General features: G+C 38.4%; 1 protein-coding gene across 1 annotated transcript in view; it reads right to left on the reverse strand.

The window, feature by feature from the left end:
• Nucleotides 1-5,834: 5,834 nt before the first annotated feature.
• The window catches only part of LOC140238172 (uncharacterized), a 95,677-nt gene continuing 74,389 nt past the window's right edge, over nucleotides 5,835-27,122 (reverse strand). Inside the window, exons 3-17 of the mRNA XM_072318110.1 lie at nucleotides 17,313-17,833; nucleotides 17,022-17,096; nucleotides 16,344-16,586; nucleotides 15,154-16,042; nucleotides 14,289-14,453; nucleotides 13,511-13,675; nucleotides 12,457-12,552; nucleotides 11,666-11,758; nucleotides 11,001-11,096; nucleotides 10,067-10,162; nucleotides 9,168-9,263; nucleotides 8,437-8,532; nucleotides 7,828-7,912; nucleotides 6,856-6,978; nucleotides 5,835-6,187 (exon numbers count right to left, since the gene is read on the reverse strand). Of these exons, the coding sequence (XP_072174211.1) occupies nucleotides 6,121-6,187; nucleotides 6,856-6,978; nucleotides 7,828-7,912; nucleotides 8,437-8,532; nucleotides 9,168-9,263; nucleotides 10,067-10,162; nucleotides 11,001-11,096; nucleotides 11,666-11,758; nucleotides 12,457-12,552; nucleotides 13,511-13,675; nucleotides 14,289-14,453; nucleotides 15,154-16,042; nucleotides 16,344-16,586; nucleotides 17,022-17,096; nucleotides 17,313-17,833 (2,906 nt within the window). The 3' untranslated portion in view covers nucleotides 5,835-6,120. The remainder of the gene's footprint in view (nucleotides 6,188-6,855; nucleotides 6,979-7,827; nucleotides 7,913-8,436; nucleotides 8,533-9,167; nucleotides 9,264-10,066; nucleotides 10,163-11,000; nucleotides 11,097-11,665; nucleotides 11,759-12,456; nucleotides 12,553-13,510; nucleotides 13,676-14,288; nucleotides 14,454-15,153; nucleotides 16,043-16,343; nucleotides 16,587-17,021; nucleotides 17,097-17,312; nucleotides 17,834-27,122) is intronic.

Below are 27,122 nucleotides of genomic sequence, written 5' to 3' on the forward strand. Positions count from 1 at the left end.
CCTTATACTAGAACTGCAGAAAAAAAAAATGAATATAGGCTATTGTGACCTCATGGGCGTCTTATTATTGCACTAGTTTTAAGTGTAATTCCATAACATAAAAGGACAGAGAGAAAAAAAAAATCCACCAAAGTTAAGGTTTCGTTAAAATCGGGTATGAAATTCAAAAGGAATTAAAAGTGAATTTATGAAACCAAACAATGAAGCATTCATTATTTTTAAAGCAGTAATGTTATAAGTATACTACTTTTTGAAATAAAAAAATAAGGGGTGACGTATCAATGACCTCTAAAGTCTATTGTCTTTTAATCTCTATTGTCCGACACATCACTACGCTAAATATCCAGTTATATGAATGTTAGACGGTAAAAAAACAAAAAATTAAAATAGTCTCATCAGATATTGGTGCCTGATAACTCCAATTGGCATAACAAAGCGATTGGTTCCATGACATTATTTGCTCCTGCACGTTAAGCCAAAAATGAATTCTGCCAACAAACATAACAATAATAAAACAACAAAACTGCACATATGCACTTGCACCCTAACTCACGTCCTTTGCACTGATGCATTTTGTAGCTACCCTATTCGGTTACACAATTTAATATGTATTAAATGATTTGTAAAGAAGTATTAGCCATATGCTTTTCCAGAGGCCGCCGTCAAACTCAAGCTTCAGCTTAAGATGACGGTCTCGTGCATTTTATCTGTATTAATTCGATTGAATTAATCAATGATTTTCTAATTGTTTTTGTATCATTATAATTCACCTATACAATATTTCATTATTGGTACATCATATAATATGATTATATTTACATTCATTTTGTGTTGGATATAACGTGACTAGTATTGGAAAATTGTTTGTTATGTTGTATATACTTTGTGAAAAATGCAGAAATAAATCAAATCAAATCCAATCAAACCCTACCCCTAATCCTAATCCTCACATCAAACTGAACATAAAACCCTATCACAACCCTAACCCTCTAACCCTAAGTCCTTGAAGAAAGTAAGACCGGAGCAATTGGCGCAGGAGCAAAATGTCGCGTCACAAAAGCGACTAGCTTTTTGATGGCCGGACTCCCCTTCCCCCTTTTTCTGTTGTTGTTACTCCCCGCAAATAGGATATTTTGCTCCTTCTTTTTGCTTCTTTTTGTTGCTGTTGTTTTTGTTTTAGTTTGTTGTTTATTTGATTGTTTGATTGTCTTGGGGAGGGTGGGGAGAACACGTTCGTGCTCTATACACCCGCAATCAATAGACACTCTCTATAAACATTGAAGCCTGCATTATGGTAGTGCTTTTGTTAAGGCGCGATATTGCGTTCTTGTCTCTATACAGAACAACGTATAGTTCCTCTTGGTATTTGGTAAGTCAATATTATTATAAATTACCTTATGATTAGCATTTATCGAATACAGCAGATATTCTTGATGATCCGTCCAGGGTTTTCAAATGCTATTGGGACAGTTATAAGACGAAATCGATGAACTTGAAACCCCGACGTCAGACCAATCTCTATATCCCTGTCAACAAAAGTCTGTCATATTAATATTTAAGTGACAGCACTTTGTGAAAACGCATAATTATGTCTTCACCTAGAATTTCTATCCATTTCCCTATATTATAACCATTTGTCACTAACCCTAACCATAGTCCACATCATGCGCTGTGGATATACGATATACTTTCATCTGCTCGACTTATCTTGGCGCCGCTTCCCTACCTCACTGTACTGTTTAGAATTATGAACTCGTTTCCCCATGTATAAGCATCCATAGAACGCCCCGCCAATCGGAAACAGTTAACAATTGCCCTGGTCCAATACACTATTAGGTATGTCTAATCGCTAATGACATTATTTTGAGTAGCCTATAGTGATATCACATGCACTGAGGAATGTATCCCCAGGGTTTGGTAGAGCACACCCAGATACTTTCTGCACACAACTTTACCACAATTCGTGGGAGAGTTAAACTTCACGTTTTAACACTATACTAAGTAGTATATTATATCAATTGTAATAAATCAAAACAACAATGCACTTTTTCAGAGTGCTTGAAGGTATGAAAAAAAGCTTTCATAGCCATTTTGTATATTCGTGTGAGTGAGTGTGTGTGTGTGTGTGTGTGTGTATGTTAGTGTATGCGTGTATGCCTTTGGGGATATTAGTGCTCTGACCATTTCGCCATGACTTTGTATCATCTTCACGATCAATCAGTTACTATACTTGCATATATAACATACGCACATAATGGTAATCTATTATCGCTAACGTTTACTTCTCAGTTAGATTCTACGATAGTATAGATTGTTGACAGTTTGTTGTAAAAGATGTTGGCAAAGTATAATTAAGTAAAAAAAAATAGAACCATTACGCATTCATTTTTTTTTTTCATTCGAGAGTTTATTCATGTACGACCATGTTTGCAAATCATTCATGTATGACAAAAATTTACTGGATGTACTGTGATACACTTAAATATCGATTCATAAGGATAACAATTCAAACAGGTACAAGATGGGCTTTATCTATTTACACACCTCTTAAAATTATTCATTGCCCATGCTCGTCCTCATACTTTATGATAACACCGAAGTAACATTACTGAATAGAGACATACTAGTATTGCATTGTGTTACACTTTGAAGACGGCATGGGGACATCCTGGAACGCATAGAATCGAAAGAGATATTGAATCTCACACTGGAGGCTATTTACAGGTACCAAGTTTAATGGTATACTGGACTCCCTATCCGATGTTTGTTTGTTTTTGTTCGTTCGTTTGTTTGTTTGTTGAGGGCTTTAATTAGAATATCAGCTTTCTTTACCTACATAGATGTGTAGTTGCAACGAGTGATTTTCAAATGTAATGCATTCCAAACAAAGGAAAGAGTGCAGCTTTGAAATTCACATTTTGGAATGGTAATACGCAGAAGAAAATCAGCAATTTCGATAGCAATCGTTTTTAAGAGCACACATTATTATATACGCCACCCCACCCCCAACCCCCCAACCCCCCCCCCCCAAAAAAAAGAAAATCAAGACAATATAATTTCTAATTCTCATAAAATTTGCCGTAATCTCCCTAGTTTCTCAGCTCAGTGTAATGATATTATATCTGAACCGATCAGAATTTGGCTGTTTACGAGCACTGTTATACCATACAGATGTCATTCCAACTGATTGACAAATTGCCCTACATCGACGTAAATAAGCACTGAATTGATCAGTGTTTTAGAAGTAGCCATGATAAAAAATCATGAGCGTACATACTCGAGCAGGATTCGAACCTACGACCTCCTGATCACCGGACAGGCGTCATCTCCACTAGACCACCGAGCTTTCGCCCGACAGCAAGTTTCACTGATCAATTGAGTGCTTATTAATTTTACGTCGATGTAGGGCGATTTGTCAATCAGTTGCAATGAAAACACCTTGACGGAAGAATTTCATGAATTTGAATTACAGATGTCAGTTGTTATGTCAGGACTGCTAACATGCCACTACAGCAATTCGACTGCGGCAAGCAGCAGAATTGTGTGAAAAAGCAGAGATGGCTCTAGCTTTTCACACTTTAATCCGCGAGAATGACCCTTTCTTGATATCAAGATTAATTTCCCTGACATGGACCTTTGACCTTCATGATTAATCTTTTAAATCTTAGAGCACTGACTGAACAATTTTTCATTCTTTCATTTTGTCAAATTTCACTCCCATTCGACGGACCTGGTAAAACACGAGTAAAAGGATATTTATGTAAAAATTCAGAGACCTGGATTTTATCTTATTCCATTTGTTTATCATACCCATACCTTTTCATCTAAATAAATTCACAATGTATATCTATTACTCTCCCAGCTAAATTTCAGTGACATAGTAATTCGAGCCTTCAGCTCAATTGCCGTTCCTAAATAATTACTTCCATTGATCTGTCCTTGCTTTTAAGTAATATGGACACATATTTCTAGTTTAATTCATAGGTCGAATATTACATGCTGGCAAAAGGTCAGTAGCCTTTGGTCGTTTATCCCAAATTTTCATCTTGTTACTTCATCAAAATTACATTTTGTTCACCTTTATCTGTCTACGTATCAATTTAACAATTCAACATTCGAAGATTTAGTAGTTGTAAGTTTTGTGATCTTTGACCTATGACCTGGTGACATTTTGCCCAAAATCTGCTATTCGCATCTGTACGCCCTAAGTATTAAAAAGGATCCATGAAAAATGTTCTTAATTCGTACTGTTAAAGAGATCTAGAAAGAACGAACGGACGGACAACCTAAAACCAGAATGCCACCATTATGCCTCTGCAGATAATGTCATTCAGTGGTTCGACTCGGAAAAATGTTTGACAAGGCTGTGTTATTTCTGTCTTTTTCAGCCTTTTGGTGTTTTCATTATTCATGAAACAACAAAAACAACAATAATAACTACGAAAGGTTGCATGTCATTTTACATAATCATCATTAATTGCATTTCTGAGCAAACGATATGTGTCAATTAAACATCTAATACTCAAGAAATTCACTATACTCTCACCTTAAAATCAAACAAACGAGGAAAAAAGGGTATGCTATTAAAAAAAGAAAGTTACAATCAGCATAATTATAGCATGAAATCCCTTATATTTCAGAGACTGAAATGTTTATCCGACTTCGGTCCAGATTTTGCAAATCTGTCGCATGTGTTCGTCTTCAATAACACATGTAGTTGAAAAAAAAAAAAGAAAAAAGAAGATGTTTGAAATCGTCACGTACTGTCCAATAATAACAATAATACGCAGTTTATGTAATGTATTCCAATTTCATAAGCATCCTTTCTTCTTTAAGAGATTACCCCTAACAACCACAAAGCTTGCCAGAGGCTTGCTGAACTAGCAACGGCTACTGCTAATGTCATGCTAAACATCGAATTTCGATACATAACAGAAACTCTCTATTGCGAAAAGCCACATATGGGTACTGGCTTCTTGGAAGTATATTTACATGGTTGATGCATAATTCAAATACTAAATTATACTGCTAGGAATTTTAAGGACTTATATCAAAGCTATGTAATAAGATTTAAGCCTCTTTTAACTACACAACATTCTATCTTAAATAAGCTAAATACTAAATCTGAGGAGACGCATTCATCCAACACACATTAGGTAGTTCTAACCAGGGAAGTGGAATCCACCTCCCTGTTCTAACGATACATTTCATACTACAAATAAACAATAATTATTACGATAATCAGTAACTCTATAATTTCTTTTCGTTTCAATACACTGCTGCATTTTGCCAGTTGTTTGTTAAAATCACTACAAAGTAATATAGATAATACGGAAATTTGAATGACATGCAAAACGAGTCTCAATGTCTGATCGTCGTGATTGTTTTATTGCTCAGTAATAAGGCTGTATACGTGCATGTTTAGTATTCAAATTTCCAATGATGAGTGTTTCAATCGGCTGTCAAGTGAAATAAGTACCATCGTATGCGCACGAATTACTAGTAATCGTCAAATGCTGACGTTTCCATGGCGACTCAAGATGCGGGGCGGAGCTGTCTTCAAATGCCACATCAGTGCGTAGTACTTTTTTTTTTTTCAAAGAGACAGCAAAAAAGAACTTTGTAGATATCCTGTTATCTCCGTGATCACCCGGAATGTCCGGAAAATCAAAATATATCGATCAGTGTCGATGCTTCCAACGTGTGCCTTCATTGTCATCGATTGTCGAATCGTCTAATAAACAATCGACATGATTGTAATACAAAACAGTTATTATGCGTGCTGTAGTTGAATGTTCGCACGGTCCCTGTGACAAAAAAAAAAAAAACACACACAAAAAAAAAAAAACATCGCGTCGCGTGAGTTCCCCATTCCTTCCATTAACGAGCACAACTTCGCAGTCAGCACATCCTTGTGAAGTCAAAAACTATTTGTGGCATAAATATATAAAAAACGAGCACCATTGATGAGGAGCGAATAAATCACATACACTGACTGACCACACAAACTAGTTTCACGACTGTTTTGAGGACCACGGCTTCCAAGCCACAGTACGAGACGAGTTTTCAAAGATGCGTCCAAGGACTGACGTAGAATAAAAAAAAAAAATCCGGCAGCTTTCAACCATAGGGGGCGCATCTATATCCTGTTCGTTGACTAGTTCGGTAGCCTATCTGATAGATTATTCTGGAATGAAAAAGAAATGGAAAGAAGAAAATAAACACGTGTATCATATTCTTACTCTGTAAAGCATACCACTATATCTGACTGATAAAAGAAATGTACTTCATCATAGATAACTGACGATTTCGAGTAAGAAATAGACTATGAATATATTATGTAATCTTAAAGTACTAAGCAAGGAAGAGCTTTTGCTGAAGCTGTCGATGAGTGGCTATTGTGTCAAGGTGCCATTACAGCCAGTGCGAAATCGTGTCTTTGCTAAATGTGAAATCCATAGCTGTCAGTCTTCTGTGTTTCTGCAATGAGATAATTGCTATCATAATTATTTGCTCTAAGAACTTTCAAATCTACTTCAAGCTCTTGAAATCGCTACCAAATCTAAAACCATACCATGTGTATAGTCAGTGAACATGGTTAAGGGCAATATGACAATTGTAATGCCCTGCCTCAATGAAACTCCACATAAAGAAATCAAATGAAAAATACATATTATCATAATCATTTACAATTACTTCATTGAAATTGTGATTGCCTTTAGCATCCCCTAGATCATCCATTGCTGAAAAATTCAAGAAAGGGGGGGGGGGGGGTCAATAATGAGCCCTGATACCACTAGGACTGGAATAGATTAAGGCCGAGTTATATCTTAGAAACAACTTGGTTAGCCTTACCTCGATGATTCACATGTTTGCAATCTTCGTGAACCACAAGATATTCTGTATTTCTGTATGGCAGGTTTCACATAGGTCACTGTGTAGGCTTGCGTGTATGATTGAAGCGGACACCATGTTTGTCTGCAAGAGAAAAGATATCAGTGAATAGATGTATAAAAGAAAATTAAAACAATTAAAACAATGACATATAAGTCGTACAGTCTAATAGCGGAAAAAAAAACTGTAAACCTGCGTTTCTAGCCCTCCATCATGTAACAGAGATTTCTCAAATCACAGAAATGTAGCAGGGTAGCTAGTTATTAAAAGAGGAAATGTTCATCTCCATAGAGAGACACTTACACACGCATACACATGAAAAGGGTCGGTAAACTGATATAATGCAAAATCAGGAGGACAACTCTTCAAACTGTCCATTGACATAAGAGGAGAATGGCCAGTAGATTGATAAGCGAAGATCATCCTTCTACCGTCCTTAAGGGCCATCTTTTTATAATCGAGCCATATGCTTATGAAGACGGACCCCTGCATTCCAATTGTGTTCTGTAAACTTTACTCCAAAGAAAACCCTTTCTTATGCATGGATATACTACATAGACTGTATAACAATGTGTGTTAATTTTTTATACAATCACAGTGGCGGATCCAGGGAGGACCTCACCCGGCGCACGCACCCCTTATATTTTTGGTTGAAACAAAAGAAATAAAGAGAAAAAATGGGGGAGGGATGCGTGCGCCCCCTTTAATTTTGTAAACGCGCCCCTTCTTTACGGAATTCCTGGATCCGCCCATGAATCATGCCGACACTTATCAGCTTTTGTATCAGCATAAAATGGAATGCAGAAATAAAACTGAAATTACCTATATTGAACATTGTATACATTCTTACATAATGCTATTAAAAGAACCGTTACTGCCGCTACTATAGAAGTTCTCCCGTATTATCTGTTTTCGACAGGAAAATTAACGTACCTTGACGACGAAGACGAGACGTAATTAGAACAGGTATTGTAGCCAACACACACAGAGCCGCCTGTACAACCACGAGGGCACTTGCCTAAAATAATGACATAAAATGAATACATCATCTTTAAGATAAAGAATATCTCGCATTGCGAACGTTGCCATCTTGGTCAATAGATAACTAAACCTTGTTGATTAAATATGCTCCGCAAAACGCTCCTCATTTATTTTTTGGAGTTAACATTACCGTTAGCATTTCCATGATTCTGAAGTCATAACATGCATGACTTTGGCCAACTATGTTACAAACAAAGCTCATAAGTCATGTGCTCTTCTAAGGAAACACGGTCCATTTCACGAACAACAAAGCGCACATGAATTTGGCAATAATACCATGCATGCCATTTCAATATAAGAGATGCCGAAGTGTGATGGCGTTCTGCTCTTTCTTTCTTCGATGTCCCCGATAAAGTCTCTATCCATAGTACATTATATAGGTACATATATACATAGGTATAGGATTAACAACGACTGCATCTATACAGTCAAAGTCACGAACAGTTATATTGAAAATTTGATTGACCTGCATGTAGTAAAGTGTCCCTTCTAATCACTTACTAAGCTGACATTGAGACCCAGTGTAGCCCCGTGGACACGTGCATGTATCCGCACCGGAACACTGCCCGCCATTTAGGCACGACCGTCTGCAATATGCTGAAAAAGTCAGAGTAGGAGGGTTTGGGAAAGAAACTATATGATACACTGGTAAATTCCAAAATTTATTAATTGTGGGTTTATGACAGCTTATCATACTAAAATATCATATTATAAAAGTTTGTAATATAATAGTTTATCATACTGTTTGAAAGATGAATTTATAGCACACATGAAGTTGTGACGAATGCACACTTCATATTGAATGAAGCATATCAATATTTGTTTATTCTGTCCAAAACTATTATTTGATAGATGCATTTGCCTATGACCAGCAAGTAAATACATGCTGGTGTCCATCATGTTTCAGCAATGTGCTTATGGCTTGGCATAGTTTAAGGCATATATGGATTAAAGCTAAAAATGAAAGATCTAACAGGGTATTTGTCTCTAAAACGCTCGGGAAAAGAGAGAGAAAAAATAGAGCGCCAAAAGGAGGAATGACTCCATATTGTAATTTCACTTCGTAATATTTGCATTCACTTCAAAGTGTTGTTCAAGGTCTTGACTCACCTAGACCTCTGACTCCACTAATATTAGTCTACACTTTCTGACTCTTGATATCAAATAGAGTGCTTACAGAAAAGTTAAATAAATTTTAAGCAAGATTTAGATTCCACTAAGAAATAACTTACCGACTTGACACTGTAAACCCCTATAGCCGGCTGGACATCGACAGAACCCGGGCCGTATGCAGCGTCCACCGTTTTCACATGGAGGACTGCACTCCACTGTCATGAAATGGGGGGGGGGGGGCAATACCAGAATCTATTTATTTTTACCGAGTAACGGAGGGAGTTTACATGTTGCATACATGTCAGTACGTTTCAGTAATCGTTTCAGTACTCCAAATTGCTTTCACATTGATAAAATTTTCAATATTATTATAAATATAAACTCTTGTCGAAGAGTAGTTGCTTCCAAATTTCATGAAAGGTAGGACATGGGCACATTTTGTTGTATACAATCTGATCCATACAGAAATATGCTGGCTTTAATCCATGTCAGAAGCATCTTAAGGCTGCTTTCACATAGAAGTATTCGGTATTCGCTATTCGCTATTCGCTATTCGGTATTCGCTATTCGGGCCCCGAATACACCATCACCCGCACCGTCAACTCACCATCCCATGCAGTGAGGATTTCTTCCTCCTACATCCTAGCAAATCTTATTAACAATTTCTAAACTGCATCAGAATGTCAGTCTACATGCTTATTTTTGCTAAAGGGCAAATCCAGACCAAAATTGTCATTATTTCATAAACGAGAGACGGTATACGCTGCAAGAAAATCGAACAAGTTCGATTCCCACTTTGTTATACTTTTCGCAGCTATTCGGTACTTTCAAATAGTGCCCTCCTATGTGAACCGGTGTGAGGAAATCCTATCATTCGATTCAAGCTATTCGCGTGCCCTCGAAAAACGAGCCCGAATACCCAAATAGTATACTTCTATGTGAACGCAGCCTTACGAAATGCAACGAGTGTCGAATGGGCGACTTCTCACAAAAGTATTTTGTCCATAAATGTTCTCACCTTGACTGCAGTCGGCGCCGCTGTAACCTACTGGACAGCGACACTGGTTTGGCGCGATGCATTTGCCACCGTTTGTGCACCTTGATTGGCATATTGCTGTGAAGATTACCAAAAAAAAAAGTAAGAAAATGCAACATGACCAACATGACGTTTTTCTGCAGACCTCTACGATTTCCACTGAAATTAGTTGATACACCGATGCCATTTGTCAGTGTCATCATTACATATCGAAAAGTGGCTTTTTTTCTGTTGACATAGTTTGATCCTGAAAGAGGTTCGCCTTTCATTATCATATGTTCATCTTAATACATCCCTTTTCCCGTCCAAAAGGAGGTGAGGATTGTGTCGACAATGTGAACATCTCCGTGATGACGTCATCTTAAATATCTGCGCGTGCGTGACATCGTCTCACTCATTTGCTTGCGCTGACTCTTTCCTGTTGTCACGTATAATGGAAGTGAAACACATTTCAGAGGCTAGCAAGATGAGGTCGATGCGTCCACGATAGTGCTACAATTTATCCGTAGGCCCAATGAAAAGTGTCCCATTTTGTCATGTATTAATGGTTTCAGTTATGTGGTTGTAGGTTGCATAATTAATTACATTTTTGCAAAGGTATACATGACCTGCCACGATGTGAATATCCACGCCATTTTTAGCAATACGATATGATTGTCTCGAGACCAAAGTTCGATGTTATGCCAATAGATGTTTGACATTGTAACATGTGACACCTGAATACATCAGAAAAAGAAGGTCCGAACGCGTGGTACAGGAAACGGCAAAAAACAAACAAACAAACAAACAAATAAATTCATTTTGAGTGCGTGCACTCAACTGTGCGACACAAAGAAAACGAACTACTGCAATACCTTTCTTTTTTTCACACACTAGTAGGTGAAATTATGACCTTAACTCCTGACGCTATACTTACGTTTACTGCAATCCGGGCCTGTATAACCTAGTGGACAAACGCAACGACCCGGATGTACGCAACGGCCGCCATTTTGGCAAGAAGGGTTGCAGGGCGCTGTGAAGTATGTAACAGATTCAATAATCAACGTCGGGTTTGTAAGAAGATCGGTAAAAGAAAAAAAATAACGTTTATATTATAGCGTCAACATATTCTCATTTTTAAGTGTACGTGGGTGACAAGTATGGTTTGACAAAACTATCATTGTCCTTCAAGAAATAAAAACGGCCACGATTCTATGCCACCATACATTTGTGTATCAACAATAAGCAAATAACAATTGCTCTCTTCTGACATTGCGTGGAAGGATTAGGTATGCACTATTTTCATTGTGATTTGATACGTGGCTTCTGCTGCTAAATAACGTAAAAAGAAGGGAAACTAACCCCAGCCCCCTTGCACAAAAGAAAGAAAGAAGAATACCGTATTGCGTCTCCCTTTTTACACGAAATCATAGGGAAAAAGTGACAAAGATTGAATGTATATTATGTAAACGACAAACACGGCAAATGTAGTTCGTTCTTTCAATCTGATAACTTTCATTCTGCTTTGACTTGAAGAACAACTCGTACAAGAATCTGTCGAGCATCGGACAATGTGCTCGCTCTCTGTCTGTTGATACGTACATTGACAGAACGGTGGAAGGAAACCATACGGACAGGAACACCTATTTCTGCCAATACATCGTCCGCCATTCTGACAGGAATGCCGACATAGCTCTTGGATGGTCATGAAAGAAAATGATGCAATTAAAAAAAGAAGAAGATCAATTAGAATAGACGAACAAAAAGACAAAGAGACATCATACATGCGGAACAGAACTGCACGAAGAGGACAAACAACAACAATCACAGATTTACTACCGTATTTAGATTTCATATTTGCCTGTGCATTACAGATTGTTTCCGACAGTCAGAATTCCATGTTTCGAGACTTGGCCACAGTATAATTATGCAACATCTAATGGCTGCACGTGAAAAGCAGTCCATACAGATGTATTGCAAGAAAACAACAGTTCCTTTTTTTTTTCATGGAAACATGCAAAATATGATACGCGTTTTTTTTTTTTTTTTTTTTTTTTTTTTCCAGACTTGTCGGGAAAGTCCGGACACGCAAAAACACGCAACATTGTAGGTCGCTGCCATAGCACCGAGATCAATGTTTTGTTTTGTTTTTTAGCATACACATCTCTCCGTATAGTGTGCCACGAACTTTTTGCACAGTGACCTTTTTTATTTCTTTTTTTTTTTACAACGGGATTTAAAATTTAAAATATCGCACTTGCTCTGACTGAAGAGAAAGTAAAAATTTTCCCTCAAATCTATTGGAAGAGAGAGAGAGAGAGCGAAAGAAAAGAAAGAAGAGGAGGAGAGCAAAACAAGTAAATGTATATAATTGGCGTAACATATTGTTTTACCTGTTTCACAATATCGGCCCGTATATCCAAGGGGGCACATACACACCCCACCCTGGCCACACACACCTCCATTCTGACACCCGCCTGGGCAGTACACTGTGTATGGTGACGAAAACGGGGTGAATACTTTATTAGTAACAACAAACCATGAATTAAAAGTCATTTGAGATAACACAAAAACAAAGACAAAATCAAAACAGAGAGCTTATTGATGGCGATAACAACAATAAGAACATCAGTCTTATCATGAATATTAGATTACAAAAAAAAATCACAAAAATATTCATAAGGACGACGATAATGATGTTATTATTATCTGTACCCCCTTTTTCCCATCCCCCTCTATCATTGTCTATCTGTGAAATTACATAACGCCGTAGTTAGTACTTGCTACACTGGATGTTGTTATGCTGTTATTTTGATTTTTTAAGGCGCGTGTCATTCGGTAGTGAATATTTACACCTTTATCAGTATTCAGCTTTAGACTATAGCCTCTGAGTAAGCCACAATCACCTTCCACTCTGGCTCACTGTTTCGGAACACTGATAATTCTAAAATGCCTCTTGATAATGTAAGAGACTGTGGAATTAGAAAGAGCAGCAGAAGTAGAGGTAGTAGTAGTAGTAGTAGTAGTAGTAGTAGTAGTAGTAGTAGTAGTAGTAGTAGTAGTGTTAGTAGTAATAGAAGCAGCAGCAGTAGTTGGCTGTAGTAGTAGTAGTAGTCAAATGTGAAGGTTATGCAGAGTTGCAGTAGAAGCTGCAGTAGCAGTTAAAATAAAAACACTTTTCATGTTGGTGTAGTAACGATTTCATTATAATCATTAATTTACCATAACCACAGATATCCTCATAGTTATCACCCGAATTATCTATTCATCGTTTCGACGTTTTTCACAAACTATAGCTTCACCATAACTGGCAGTTGCAACAGAAGAACTGACAACATTCATGGAACAAATAGCAGACCGGTTTACGAACAAAGTGTGTCATCACGACTTCTTTTTTTCTCTCAGTATTTCATAACAAATCTTTTTGATTGGGCAAATTGTACTTACTCGGGCATTCTGGTAGACCCTGGCATGGACGCCTCTCTATGAGTAGTTGTCCGATGGTGGTGCAGTTGGGGTGCGATTCGATATCTCGGCAGATTGCTACCCGGGTCTCGAAGCCCGTACCACAGGTCCGCGTGCATGTACCCCAGTCACTCCACCGTACAACGCCTGTATTTAAGATGATTAGACACGTTAGAAGAAGAAAGGACTGAAATTGCGCAACGCATGTCATAGTTCATTCATTGATTTATTCGCTTCTGCAACATTTTCATAAACGAAACGTTATAATGTCTAAGCACTATACATACATATAATAAATTACATACAGTTAATTCGTTGTTTGGAACATATAGAACGAAAAGTATAGATGTGACATTATAAGGTATAGAACCATTCAGATTTATGTTATTACAAAGCTTGCAAAGAACTAGATGTTTTTTTTCCCCGAGTATTATCTAATGAAAAGAATGCCCAGCGTTATAGCTTTGCATTCCACATTTTGCAATAGGGCTCGAGTGACAAATTAATCAGTTTAGCTGTTTTTATGAATACATTTCAGGTCTTGCAGTCAAGCATTACGTTAGATGTTGCATGGTTGGGCAAACTTAGGGCAAGCTTTCTGGTTTTCCAGGATTACGGTAGTTAAGGAAATGCATATTAATAAGTTTGGAATATTATTAGCAAACCAGTCTATTGGGGGTCACAGACGTAAGTAGACCAAAATCAAAACAAAAACAAAACTAAAGACAGCTACAAAATCTGGTTCATCGAAGAAGCGCACCTTGACAATCGTTGTTTAGTTGACACATTTTGTGCTGGGCGGCAATCCCGCGACCGTTTTTGCAGTCGGGTAGCTTGGTGTCCGGACCACAAATGGTGTAACGGTACCGGGTACCCGTCCCGCAAGATCGACTACACGTACTCCATGTGGACCAGTTAGCGCCATCTATAACGGGTGACGATGAAAATGGACAATAAGCATCAACATGAATCCTGAAATTTATAAAGGGGGAAGTACAAGTAAATAAAATCATTCAAATTTAAAAGTGAACGTTTTCGTGTTCTCAAAAAAAAAAAAGTTTTATATAAAAGGGGCATTTTTGAAATCTTCTTCTGCCCTGATTTTTTTTTCTTCAGATGGATGGATGAACAGGGTTCCATTTAAAGGGATTTACTTATATTCTAGATGTTATCAAATTTTCTCCTTTTATAAGAGGGTACCGCCACCGCCAAAAACCATCATAGATCTCAATCTTATGATTTAAAGAGTATAGAAATATTGCCTTAAATTTGACATCTTTTTTGTAATTCTCCATTCCCAAAGCTGAAAGAAAAAGATATGAGGAACACTTCACATACACGGTCATAACATGATAGTAGATACTCAAAATCAATGTTTGGGTTATGGAGCAGGTTGTGGAACGTTCTTTCTACGGCAGGTCCCCTCTACCCATCTTTGTCTCATGTTTCATCGGCATGTAAACAACTGAAAAATGTACAAATTAAAAAAAAAAGTTGAGCCAAATATCTGATTACCTCAGTGTGAAACACTTTATGTCATACAACATGGATGTCGATACGAACGCTTTTCGGGGACAAAAAGACTTAACAGTATAATGACATGTATGGGTTCCCCCGCATTTTACCGTCTATAGGCTGTCCATATTCTTGGATGGATGGTAGAGGAACCTCCGCTGGAGAACCAGGAGAAATAAGGTTCTTCGGAGGAATCGGCCGTATGGGTTCGTCGGAGAGTACGTGGTCGTCGTCCGTAAGTGTGTCGTGGGCACCTTGGATTCTATTACTCTCTGTCCTTGACGATGAGTGAACGGCATCGGCAGGTGTCGTCATCGTTTCCGTGGTGGTGGGTTGGGTTGTAGTTGTCGTAAGCTCCGCAGTTGTCGCTTCTGATGTTGTAGCTACTGTAGTGGCGACTGTTGTGGTAGCACGGGTTGTCGGATCAGTGGTGGTCGTTGGTGCAGTGGTGGTTGTTGGTACCGTGGTAGTTGTTGGTGCAGTCGTGGTTGTTGGTACCATGGTGGTTGTCGGTGCGGAGGTGGTCGTCGGTGCAGTGGTGGTCGTCGGTACTGTGGTGGTCACTGGGGCAGTGGTGGTCGTCGGGGTATCGGTGGTTGTTGCTGGTGTTGTAGTTGCGATTGTAGTGGTCATGGGAGTTGTTGTAACGACTGTTGTAGAGAAAGTGGTTGTAAATTGTTTGGTGGTAGCTTCCTTCGTAGTCCTCTTTGGTGTTGTTGTAGTTGTCTCTGGTATTGAGGTTTTTCTGGTGGTTTCTGGCCTCATTGTCGATTTCGCCAGAGTCGTCACTGCGTCAACACGGAGGGTCGCTGACGGCTCAGATGTAGCAGTATTTACATCATCCGCTGATTGTATAGAAATCATCCCATCCGCACCAAACTCTACAGGCGCGTCCGACCGCACGCCGTCCTCGATGAATTCGCCTTCCGATTCATCGACGTCGGGCAACTGATTATCCCATACTATCGTTTGTCTAAAGACGGGAGGTGGAGACGTTGTCTAAGATAAAAGAAATGACGATTAGACAAATAAATCTTTGTTTTCCTCAGCGCTAGTACCGGACAGGACACTGACAAAACATTCTGCGGCATATTTCATTACAACATTACGAATATTGAATGACAAAATTATCAGTGAAGGAAAAAATCACTTTATCAACCTACGTAGCTCATAAAATACATTTCAAAATATGAAGTCTCAACCCGCCGTTCTCCGGTCGTAACAACTGTTATTTCAAAAACAATGTCTCTCCTAGAGGCAAGCAAAAATTTGTGCCGTGTTTATGGTCCAACATTATTACCTTGTGACCGGGCGATCCAGAGGGGAGAATACTAGCAATTGCATTTTCGTCGGCAGTGACTTCCGAAAATGAACGATGTGGAGTCGTGGTTCCAATCGGATTCGATGGCGTAGTCTCTTCTTCGACAAATTGAAAAGGATCGTAGATGTTCTCGTAGACGAGTCCGATGTCGATCGACGCGTCCATCCCGTTGACCGAACTCGACGGCTGTGCGGTAGTTTCAATTTTGAGCAGATCCGGGAACTGAACAAGAGCAATTCAAAAATCACTAGCAAGTGAGTGAAAGAGTTTGACTCCTTTTTCACTACAAACTAATGAATCAAGTCCAGAGAAACTACTGACTGTTTGCCATGATCCATTGCAGAGCTTTCCAAAATACACAGTGGAGAATTTAAAGCATAAGCGCCTTTGACCATTGTTGAAAGGACATGGTTAAAGCGGTTACGCATGTTTTGTTTGGTGTAACATCAAACTCGTAAGTACTGAATTAATGTCATAATAATCTTTAAGAATAATATGTCAATACCCTCGAGAATATCATTCATACTTCCATCCAGAAAAAAATAAAAGTAAGTCATCATTTCATGTTTTGATTCAAATTTCATCCGTTAACAACAGGTGCATTTCTAGGACACCTCAGATCCGGCAAACGATGTCAGTGACGACATAGTAGCTTACTCGTCTTACTGCCGGTGAGCACTGAAGGTCTGCTGCCTCGGGATCGTCGATCACGACCAGTTGATCAATGTCACCCTGAAATGAAAACGCGATTGACAAGGATAAGAAACGAGATAGGGATGGTGCTCTCTACAATTAGTTGAGCACAATAACATGTAGAGAGAAGAGAGATGAATTGTAGGTATATAAGTGAACAGTAAAGAACTGAAATAAATAAACATTTAAAAATAACTAGTTGGGGAGGACACTTTTTCAACAAACCAACTAAAGAATAGTTGGACGAGTATTCACCTCAAAATATACATTAGCGACACCTCTTCTTCCGGCTCCAATCGAAGCAGTTCCGGCTGGGTCAATCAATGCGCGACCACTTCTGTCAGTAGGTAGCGTGAAGACTTGGTCGCAGTCACCGACGAGCGTCACCTCTCGCTCCCTCACACTGAAGGCCATGTCATGCCAGCTCCTGTCTAAGGCGTAGTCGGTGAAGTTCAGCACGTCCAGCGAACCGTCCACCTTCCTGTAAATGATCGACGGTGTCTTGGCGATCTTCACGCCGAATTCAATCGTGCCGTCTGCGGCGGTAAACAGGAGGACGACGGAGTCGCCTCGGCCTTTCCGCTGTGTCACCTTCGGCTTGAGTGTGAGAAGTACGGAGAACTCTGCGGGGAAACTTCGCCCGTAGATCACACTGGTGGGAGCCCGAATCGTTTTGGCTTTGTGACTTATTCGGTATGCCGACCATCGACTCGGAGCGCGTCTCACTCCTGACGGAAATTCGTGAAGACGCAAGATCGCTTTCATATCTTTGATCTCTGAAAGAATAAGAAAAATGCAAGAACAAGAATTCAACCATCTGTTTGTAAAAGATCAACTTTCAATGTCTTTATCACGTAACGGTCAGTCTGAATGTGAGTAGAACGATATCAAATCGAAAAGCAAAGCAAGAGTGAGGCTAAAAAAGTGAAAGAGCGACTAATCTTACGTGATTTGACGCAGGTCACACAGAATGAATAGTGAAGATGCACAAGTTTACACATCGTGATTGGTCACTGTGTCTGGATAAAATCTTGGATACCGCCAATATATCAAGTTTAATATATTCCATCCTTCTGACATCGAATATCAAACATCACGCAATGAATAGAGTATATATACATCATAAGAATCAAAATAATAGCTCTGATATCCAATGATGCAGCCTCGAATTACAATGCGGACATTAAAATGGCAAGAATTTTATATCGCTTTCAGAAAATTAAAAAAAAATGTATAAATGGAGGTCATTGCGTTCCTACTGATTCAATTTATCAAATTCATCATTTGTTTTGTGTTTTCTTCTTTTGTTATGTTTAAATTTGTTATGTTTTATTTATTTATTCACTTGTTTGTTTGTTTGTTTGCTTGTTTTGGTTTTGTTTGGTTTAAGTATTACGAAGTGTGTTGTGAATTTGACCCCTCCCCCATTCAATATATGTGTCGGAGTCAATCTCACTAATCTTGCCCGAAAGTGAATGATCAGTAGGTAAAATTATATGAACAGGCCATTTACATGGTCAGTGAACTTGCAACGACCCCTCAATGCTAGAAGTGACACCCAGCGACTACAGCTGCAGTGTCCAAAATTGACCCACCCGACATGCCCGTGAATCTGATTTACTTTTTCGTGAGTTGCATCTCTTTTATTTTTCCGCACTCCTGGTTTGCCCATCATAATCCCATGTGATTAGGCTATTCAACTGGACTATTGTTCCAGTCTGAGAGCGAGAACATGCGCACATCTTCAGACAGACACTGTGCTGTTGTCATGAGCTAACACTTGTTCGGTCAGTTAGAGGTGAACCACCACCTGCGCATACGGGGGGGATTGCAGAACCAGAGAATAAGGGGGACTGCGCCTAAGGGTAACAGATATGTCTTTCTTGAACATCCTCCCACTCTCATGTGTCAAGGCCAATCGCGCAATACCTCCAAGATACGGAAGCTAAAACGCTTTCCCAAAGGGCGAAATAATTGCAGGCCCAACGAGATAACATGTCATGATACTAACTCTGAGAGCTTCTATTCATCGGTGACGGAATAACTCTCAAAAGTGATCTAACATTCCCAGCCAGATTCTTAACCCGATTTGACCCCGATTCGTTTTTCGAGCAAGCGACTCCCCATTTTGTGTCATTCTGATGGAAGGATGTTAACCGACAGAATGCAGGAGATTAAATTAATGAACTTAGAATTTTGGAAGCACTCAAATACCCGGGGGAATTAGGATTGCAGGGAGTAAAAGAGGAGATATGCAATCTCACTAAAAGATAATGTAAAGAAATAAGCAGAACTTGTATAACGTATTTTATACTATTTGAATTCTATTGAGTCATTGAATCGATTGTTTCTTGGAAATGCGGGTGAGATGGTAATAAAAATGAGGGAAATAGTTATTATTTTGAATGATAATAGCTAAATAACTATTGTCATTATTGTTATAACTGAAATACTATTATCATTGCTATCAGTATTATCATCATCATTATTATCATTATTAATAATTATCATTATTGCGGTCATCATAAATATTGCCATTATTAACGTCTTCATTAGGTATAGCAGTATCAGAGGAGAAAGGAGGAGGAGGAAGAAAAAGAAGGAGAAAAGAATGTGTCACACACTAACATTGACACCGATGCACTGCACAAAAAAAGTGAAGGATGTGTATTTCTAAACATAGAATACTGACAAAATAAGTTTTAAATAACTCTGAGCCTGTAAAACAAATGCACATCAACCCAGACATTGCCCTTAAAGTAAACAATCGTCAACATTAAAGAAGAGTGTATACTATAGTGGTAAATTTGAAAAGCACAGAGATTATGAAGATGATTTTTTTTAAGGAGATAAAGAGATACAGTGCATCATTCTATATCAGACTATAAGAATAATTTGTGTTTATTATAAATTAAACGGAGACTTTTGTAAATGATCACGTAAGAGGGAGAATAAACAGCGAGAGTAAACTTTGTTTATGAGGACTTCAATAATAAACATTGCTTATCGACTCTCTGTAACACTATCTTCCATGGAAAAGCGGATCTTGCCTTTCTAAGAATTTAATATAAAAAACGCCATGGAGAAAATATTCTTCCCATGCAGACAATGCTTTCAAAAAGTATTGGTAAAAGCCCCTGATATCTTTACGACACATGCCCGATAAGACAGCCGTAAATTTATCCATAATATGATCTCTTCAAGAGCACCTCACATTACCATAGCAACGTCAGGGACGATGTGCTATTTCGCGCCTGTCGTGCCATCATTAGTGAGGCGAACTACCAAAAACAAGGTCAGAGAGGTACAAGTCTTTATCGAAAAATTCGCTGTTTCAGGGGGTCTCTTCTACTTGTTAATGTCAATCAGCAGGACTCATCAAAACGACATTTTTTCTTGCACAATGAATGTTTATGTTGGCGGAGGTCACCGGCGCCCAGTGGTTCGCTTTATCACGTGTTCGCCTGCTCTATCTTCCACGTCGGACGACCAGGGGTTCACGTGGAGTTCGGCGAGGGGATGGCCACGGTGAAGGACGCCCTAATGTATTATCGGGGCGATGAGTCATATCAGCCCTAGTATACCCAAGCTGAAGTCCTATTGGACGTCGTTACGCAATGTTGCGCTCGATTTTACGGCGCGGTTCACTTCAAAGAAGGCACGACACCTTTCCAACTTTCTAATCATTCCGCTTCGGATCCTTGCAAAAGGACTCTTCATGACGTACTTTGTGTTTTACAGATTATTCTAGTTTTGAGCATCTTTATTCCATTACATTTTTAGGAGTTGTCCTGCATGAAATCGAATGCCTTACCTTATCTTAGAGGAAGTAAACAGATCTTGCTTCCGTGATGGTTGTATTTCCAACCCATGGTTGTATTTCCTTCCCAATTATTTTGATTTCATGTCAGTTGACATTGGTTCGTTTTATTTTGTTTTATATTGCTGTCTTGTGTATTTTCTGAGGGTCCCATATCGTACAAGCTTTGCTTCTTAGTGGGACCCTCCATTTCCATCCCCATCCTTAGTTAACTTGTATTATACGCTTTATGTATATGTTAACAAAGATATAATTGTGGGGTTTTTTGTTTTTCATCTGCAACTCATTTTCATATGTACTTTGTTAAATCACATTCTGCAATTATTACAAATATCCTGTGCATATACATTGCATATAATGTCTTTCTTTATTTGATGGAGGTGAAAATAGATTTGAATCGTTGAATCTCTTTGAATCTATTTTCCTGCTTTAGAAAACAGACTGTACTAGAGACGAAGGAAAAACAGAATATGCTAGCAGTGTTTGCAGTGGTGTGGTAATGATGATGATAATGATGATAGACGACGACTATGATGATAAAGATAATAATTATGGTATGGATTATGGATTATGATGATGATAAAGATGATAATGGCAGTGATAACCAGGACGAGGGTCATACACATGATTTAGCGATGAGAAAGGAAAGGGGAGGAGGAGACAGATCTTGCTGTGATGGTGTTAGTGTATAGACTGTGATGTTGCTGATGATGTTGTAGATGAGTGCTATGGTGTGGCAGAGGCTGCTGATGATGCAGATAGTTACGCGTAATTTCCCCATCACCAGTACTTGTACTCGTGGGATGATGATGATGGCGGTATTGGTGATGATGAAAGACGAAGGGAAAAATTAATGTACGAACAATTGTGATTATGAAAGTGAAATGATAAAGTAGAGAGATATCAGCATGATAATAACAATGATATCAATTATGATTATCATGATGATGATAATTATATTTATCATAATGATGATGATGGTAATGATAATGATGATAACGATGATGACGTAGTTACTGATTTTAATTTAATTTTGTTTATCTACTGTATTCCTATTTCATACAAAAATATAACACAAAGTCAATAAGCCAGCTCGTAATTAGCTCATGAACACGTTGGTACAAATTACCTTTCTTTTTTCTCAGTCGGTTAGGCACTTCACTCGTTTTCAAAGCGGTATAATGCATAAGCTTGCCCGACATAGCAATTTATGGAATTCATGTCCAAACAAATTACAAGCATGAACTTGTGTTTAGACCAGGTGACCAGAATAGTCAGTCAGTTGACACTTTAACAGGCATCTAATTCATTGTTTCGTATGGAATGCAGTAACAACCTTTTTCTTTCGATATTGCCAAATACCAGGCTTGCTATCAGGTGAATGTGCTGGCAAGCACTATTCAGATAAGGATCACATGAATAATCTATCACATCACAGATGCTTATCTCAGTGAATTAATAAACCAAAATGCCTGTTGGTACAAATGACCTTTCTTCTGCTCATCATGCGCAATGTGGAATTACGAACTGGTTTATTGAGCAAAGTTATTGAGCAACATTCTAATCTAACAAAAGAAATACTCGGAAAGAGGTAAATGATTGCTTTAAATGTACATCACTGTTGCTGCGATTGTTTTATGATGATGAAAACGACAATCGTGGTAGTGATCATAAGCAGTAACAAATATATCAAAATGAGACATAATATTTATTTTGTTGGAGATTGCGACTTAACCCAATGGAGGAATGTCATTTTAGCTGAAAAACAATGCTCAGAATGTGCATCACTGAGTTGTAGCACACAATTAACTTGATTGTGATGCAAACATTATACGATACGTTCTGGTTCCGACTGTCGGTGAGCTCTTATTTAAGAATCATATTGCCAAAAATATGGCGAGCATCATGTTACTGCATCTGTATGATAGAGGCTTGATGATTTGATCTATATGATAATTAGGATTTTAATAGCTATAGCAGACGTTATTATCCCCTCCCCCTTCCCAGATGCTCGACGCGATGGAACTCGTCCCAATTTCTCTAACATATCTCTTCCTTCTTCTTTGACCTCAGTCGAGATTAGGGCAAGGTCAAAATCTTTCCATACATTCTATCGGATCGTTTACCGACGTTCAGCTCATATCACTTCCGCGCACTGTTGATAACGCCGGTAATCTTTTGCTGCCTCAAATCGGTATGGCATAGTACATGTACAATGGGGGGGGGGGGGTATTTTATTTCTATCCCTTATCCCTCTCCTCTTACTTGGGCCAGGGTACATAAAAATCAAATCAGATTATTCACTGTGTGGTGCGGAAGATAACACGAATGTGTCTTCGAGAGATGTTTGGATCCAGATTCTGTTCTTGGTTGAAAAATAAAAGGCATCGTATGATAACGCCATACCACCAACATGACTGAAAGTATCAAAAAGGAAAGATGCTTCCCAACATGTACAAAAATGAATGATTAATGGGTACAATGTCCTTTGAAGCTCTTCCTGTAATCATTGTAAAACGATTTGGCACGGAAATCTATTTGGAGAGGAAGTATTTATCGTTCTCGGAGCATGACGCTCTCCGGATGCAGGGCCTCGCGTTCTCTCATCCGGCCTTACCCGCCCTCTACGTCGGCGAGAGGAAATGACTTCAACCGGTGATCGATTCTTATCGATCCTCGTCGAAGATATCGACAGACACGTGGAAGAGAAATTCGTTAATGTGTGTTTATTGCCCCAATAAGATATGGGTAAAGGCACGCCGGGAACCTCTATCAATGTTTTCATTCACGCTTCCCATCCGTATCCGTCGTGATAGACTGGTATCCACCTTTTTTTTTTCTCTCTCTCTCTCTCTTGTTTTGTGTGTAAAATTAGTGGTTGGAACGTATCATTGCATTAATTGCATCTTACTTCTTTTGTACCAAGAAAACACCATCCGTACCCTTCAAGTCTACAACAGCGATTAATGTCTTCAATCTCTCGAGTGAAGTTTACGCATGCATCCCATATCACTTTTAGAGCATTCGCATCATCAATTTCAGTGTAAAGGGTTGAACGAAAGAAGCATGGTTATACCAACTTACAGGTCAATCCTATTTCTCTGTGGTGTAGATGTCCACAAATATTTAGAGGGCCTGCTTAGTTACCTTTCACTGTCTTGAATATTCAAGATTACTTACCGTCCCTTAAAATCTTGATTTCACTTTTTTTTTTTTGCTATACTATAACTATGATATTTCATGACGCCACGCACTTAGCAGACATACAACTGAAAGCCTGCTACGCTACTTTTCATTTGAAATGTAGGCAAGTGTTGATGGAGGAGTATAATGAGTGATACTTATGAGAAAAACGTGCAATCTCACATCATTGTACATGAAACCCACAAACTGTTTTGATCTATATGTATATCATGAAGACATGGTTCACCAAAAGCACCATGGTTGTTCATCGCTCATCACCAAGTTTCAATCAATACCGGCAAAGTGGATTTTGCTCTTGTTCAAGAATAAATCATTAGTTAAGGACTAACACAAGTAATTTAAAGAAACTCTAAAGAAATTGAGAGTGCTATTACTGTGTTTATGTTCTAATGTACATCGTGACACAAAAGGGGAGAAGACCTCGCACAAGCCTTACACCAACGTAAAGGTCTTTCTTCCTTTCACGTTTCCTTGAACCTGCACTGGTTGCTTCCACAGTACATTATCTTGAAGTAAATACATAAAATAATGGATATCGTCTGAAAGCACAAAACGCAACGGAAATACTGTATTCTATCACATGGGTACAGTCATGGGTTACAGCTCGTTATTCCGAAGGTTCGTTATTCCGAAGGCTCTTCAGTCCGAAGATTCGCTATTCCGAAGGTTCGTTATTCCGAATTTTATTTTCGGATTAACACACTTCACAGTAACGACCCTTCGGAATAACGCCACAAATGTTCGGATTAACGAACCCTTTTTTCATTTTCGGATTAACAAACCTCTAGGTATAGGGAATTTGTGTGTTTCGGATTAACGAACCTTCGGAATAACGAACAGCACCCCAGTCATGACACACCACAAGCTTCAATCATCTCCCTCTCAAGACGTCCGATGCCTATTTATCTTTATTTTCAGATGGCATTTTTTGTCTAATTGTTCTCAGTTCTTACCCATTTCAAGCTGCCATCGGCCATGCGATGACATTCATAAAATATTAATTTCATCCTCTCATGGATAACATAATCATAAAAGATCAATTTCGCTCTCTTATGGATGACATCGACAAAAGATCAATTTCATTCTCCTATGGATTAAATTGATGAAAGATCTATTTGATCCTCTTATCGATTACATTGATAAAAGATCAATTTCATCCTCTTACGGATGACACTGAAAAAAAGATCAATTTCATCCTCTTACGAATGACATTGAAAAAAGATCAATCTCATCTTCTTACGGATGGAGCCCTGCGCGTGTCTTACATTGAAATCCATCCGAGGAAAATAAGCTGTTATCGTCATCAGTATACCGACTTCAGGTACTCGACACATGTCTTAGTTAGCTTCCTGAAGACCTCGGCCCTATTGCATAAAACCATGAAGACCTCCCTATTAATGGTAGCTCTGCGACCAGTGGTAGCTACCGTATAGCAACACTATTTCACGGCCAACCAAAACCAAGGAATCACTAATGGTTACCACTGATTTGTACACATACCAGTAATTGTAAAGTTATCAATCTATTTATGCAACGTGGCCCAGACTTCAACTAGGCGATAGTCACAAAGGAGTAGATTGATAATCGATAAAATGACGCCATTCAACATGACGTAAGTTAATCGAGGTTCTGGATTCGATACTATAATCAGAAAATAATTCCCCACTACCACTACTCTGATATACCGTCACTGATGTCTAGCAGGATTTTGTCAAAAAGGATTATCTATAGAAGTGGTTCGAACTGGAAGTGAAAGATCTAATTTCCGAGTGTTTTGTTTCGGAACATAACAAAAATGTTCAGTTTACTTGGCGTACAGCCCTATACGATTCACTAGCCATCACTTATCGCCTTAATTTAATTACAAAGTACAGTGACATCGGATAAGAGAGGGGAAATGCTTTCGCGGTTGGTCACTGGTGGTAGATAGATAACATACTGGTGCCATCAAAGTTTTTCTTTCTTTCAAACCAACATCTGGTTTAACATTTCTAGAGTATGTGGTATCTTGGAGTAATCGTCTCCACAATTGAGTCAGCTATCCGTTGTTAACGGTGTCACTCTGCTTACTCGCGATATAGGAATATTACTGGTGACACTGGGTCAAACAAACCACCTTCACCATCAACTTGTTATACTGATCATTTAATTTTATACACCCACTCACTTGGTCTATGTGTACTTTATGTCTAAGGAGAAATTTCGCTCCATTGTGGATTTCACTTTAAAAAAAAAAGGTAAGACAAGAAAAAGAAAAGTAAAACCCTACTTCACAAAGAAGATAGCCAGGAAAAAAAGAAGAAGAAATGAAATATTACAGACAAAAGCGAGGTGGCACTTTAAATTGGACACAATGCCCCAAAATCAACAAGCATTTTAATGTTTCTCTCCATTAATTGGTGAAACAGAAATGGCAGTGGGTGTACGATGTTGAAGAATTTATAACGTCATCATGTTCATCGCATAAATCACCCATTACTTTAAAAAAAAAAATTCAATAAATTTATTTTATGGTCGAAAATTCAACAGTTGTGACATTCAAGTGACGAGCATCTAACATTTGATTTGATTTGATAGCATTTGATTTGATTTGATTTGATTTCATTGGATGTTGATTTCATAAGTATAAAAGCACTGAGTAAGTTAAAGGCCTAACTCACCATTTGCAGATGAAACAAAAACTAAGCTCTAAAATGTGAGTTAAAGGGATAGAAACAACCACTATAAAAATTTGAATCCGTATTATCGATGTTAAGTATTGTCAAATATACAAAATGTGAACAATAGTTATAATGAAAATGTTTTCAGACTAAACCGTCTACAGTTAGGGTTTATTAAGAAAAATACTGATATCTCCTTATATTTTAGGGTTTATTGCAAAAATTTTATATGATAGGATGTTTTGTGATACAACAGACCTACACGTATGCATCAAAGGTGATATCTTGAACATCTTTTAAATCACTGCTCCTAAAAGTAAACTGAACCTTTAATGTATAAATGTAAGCATGCTCTCACATATAAATCAGACAAAATGCAAG

The sequence above is a fragment of the Diadema setosum genome, chromosome 14 (assembly GCF_964275005.1).
Source record: "Diadema setosum chromosome 14, eeDiaSeto1, whole genome shotgun sequence".
NCBI lineage: Eukaryota > Metazoa > Echinodermata > Echinoidea > Diadematoida > Diadematidae > Diadema > Diadema setosum.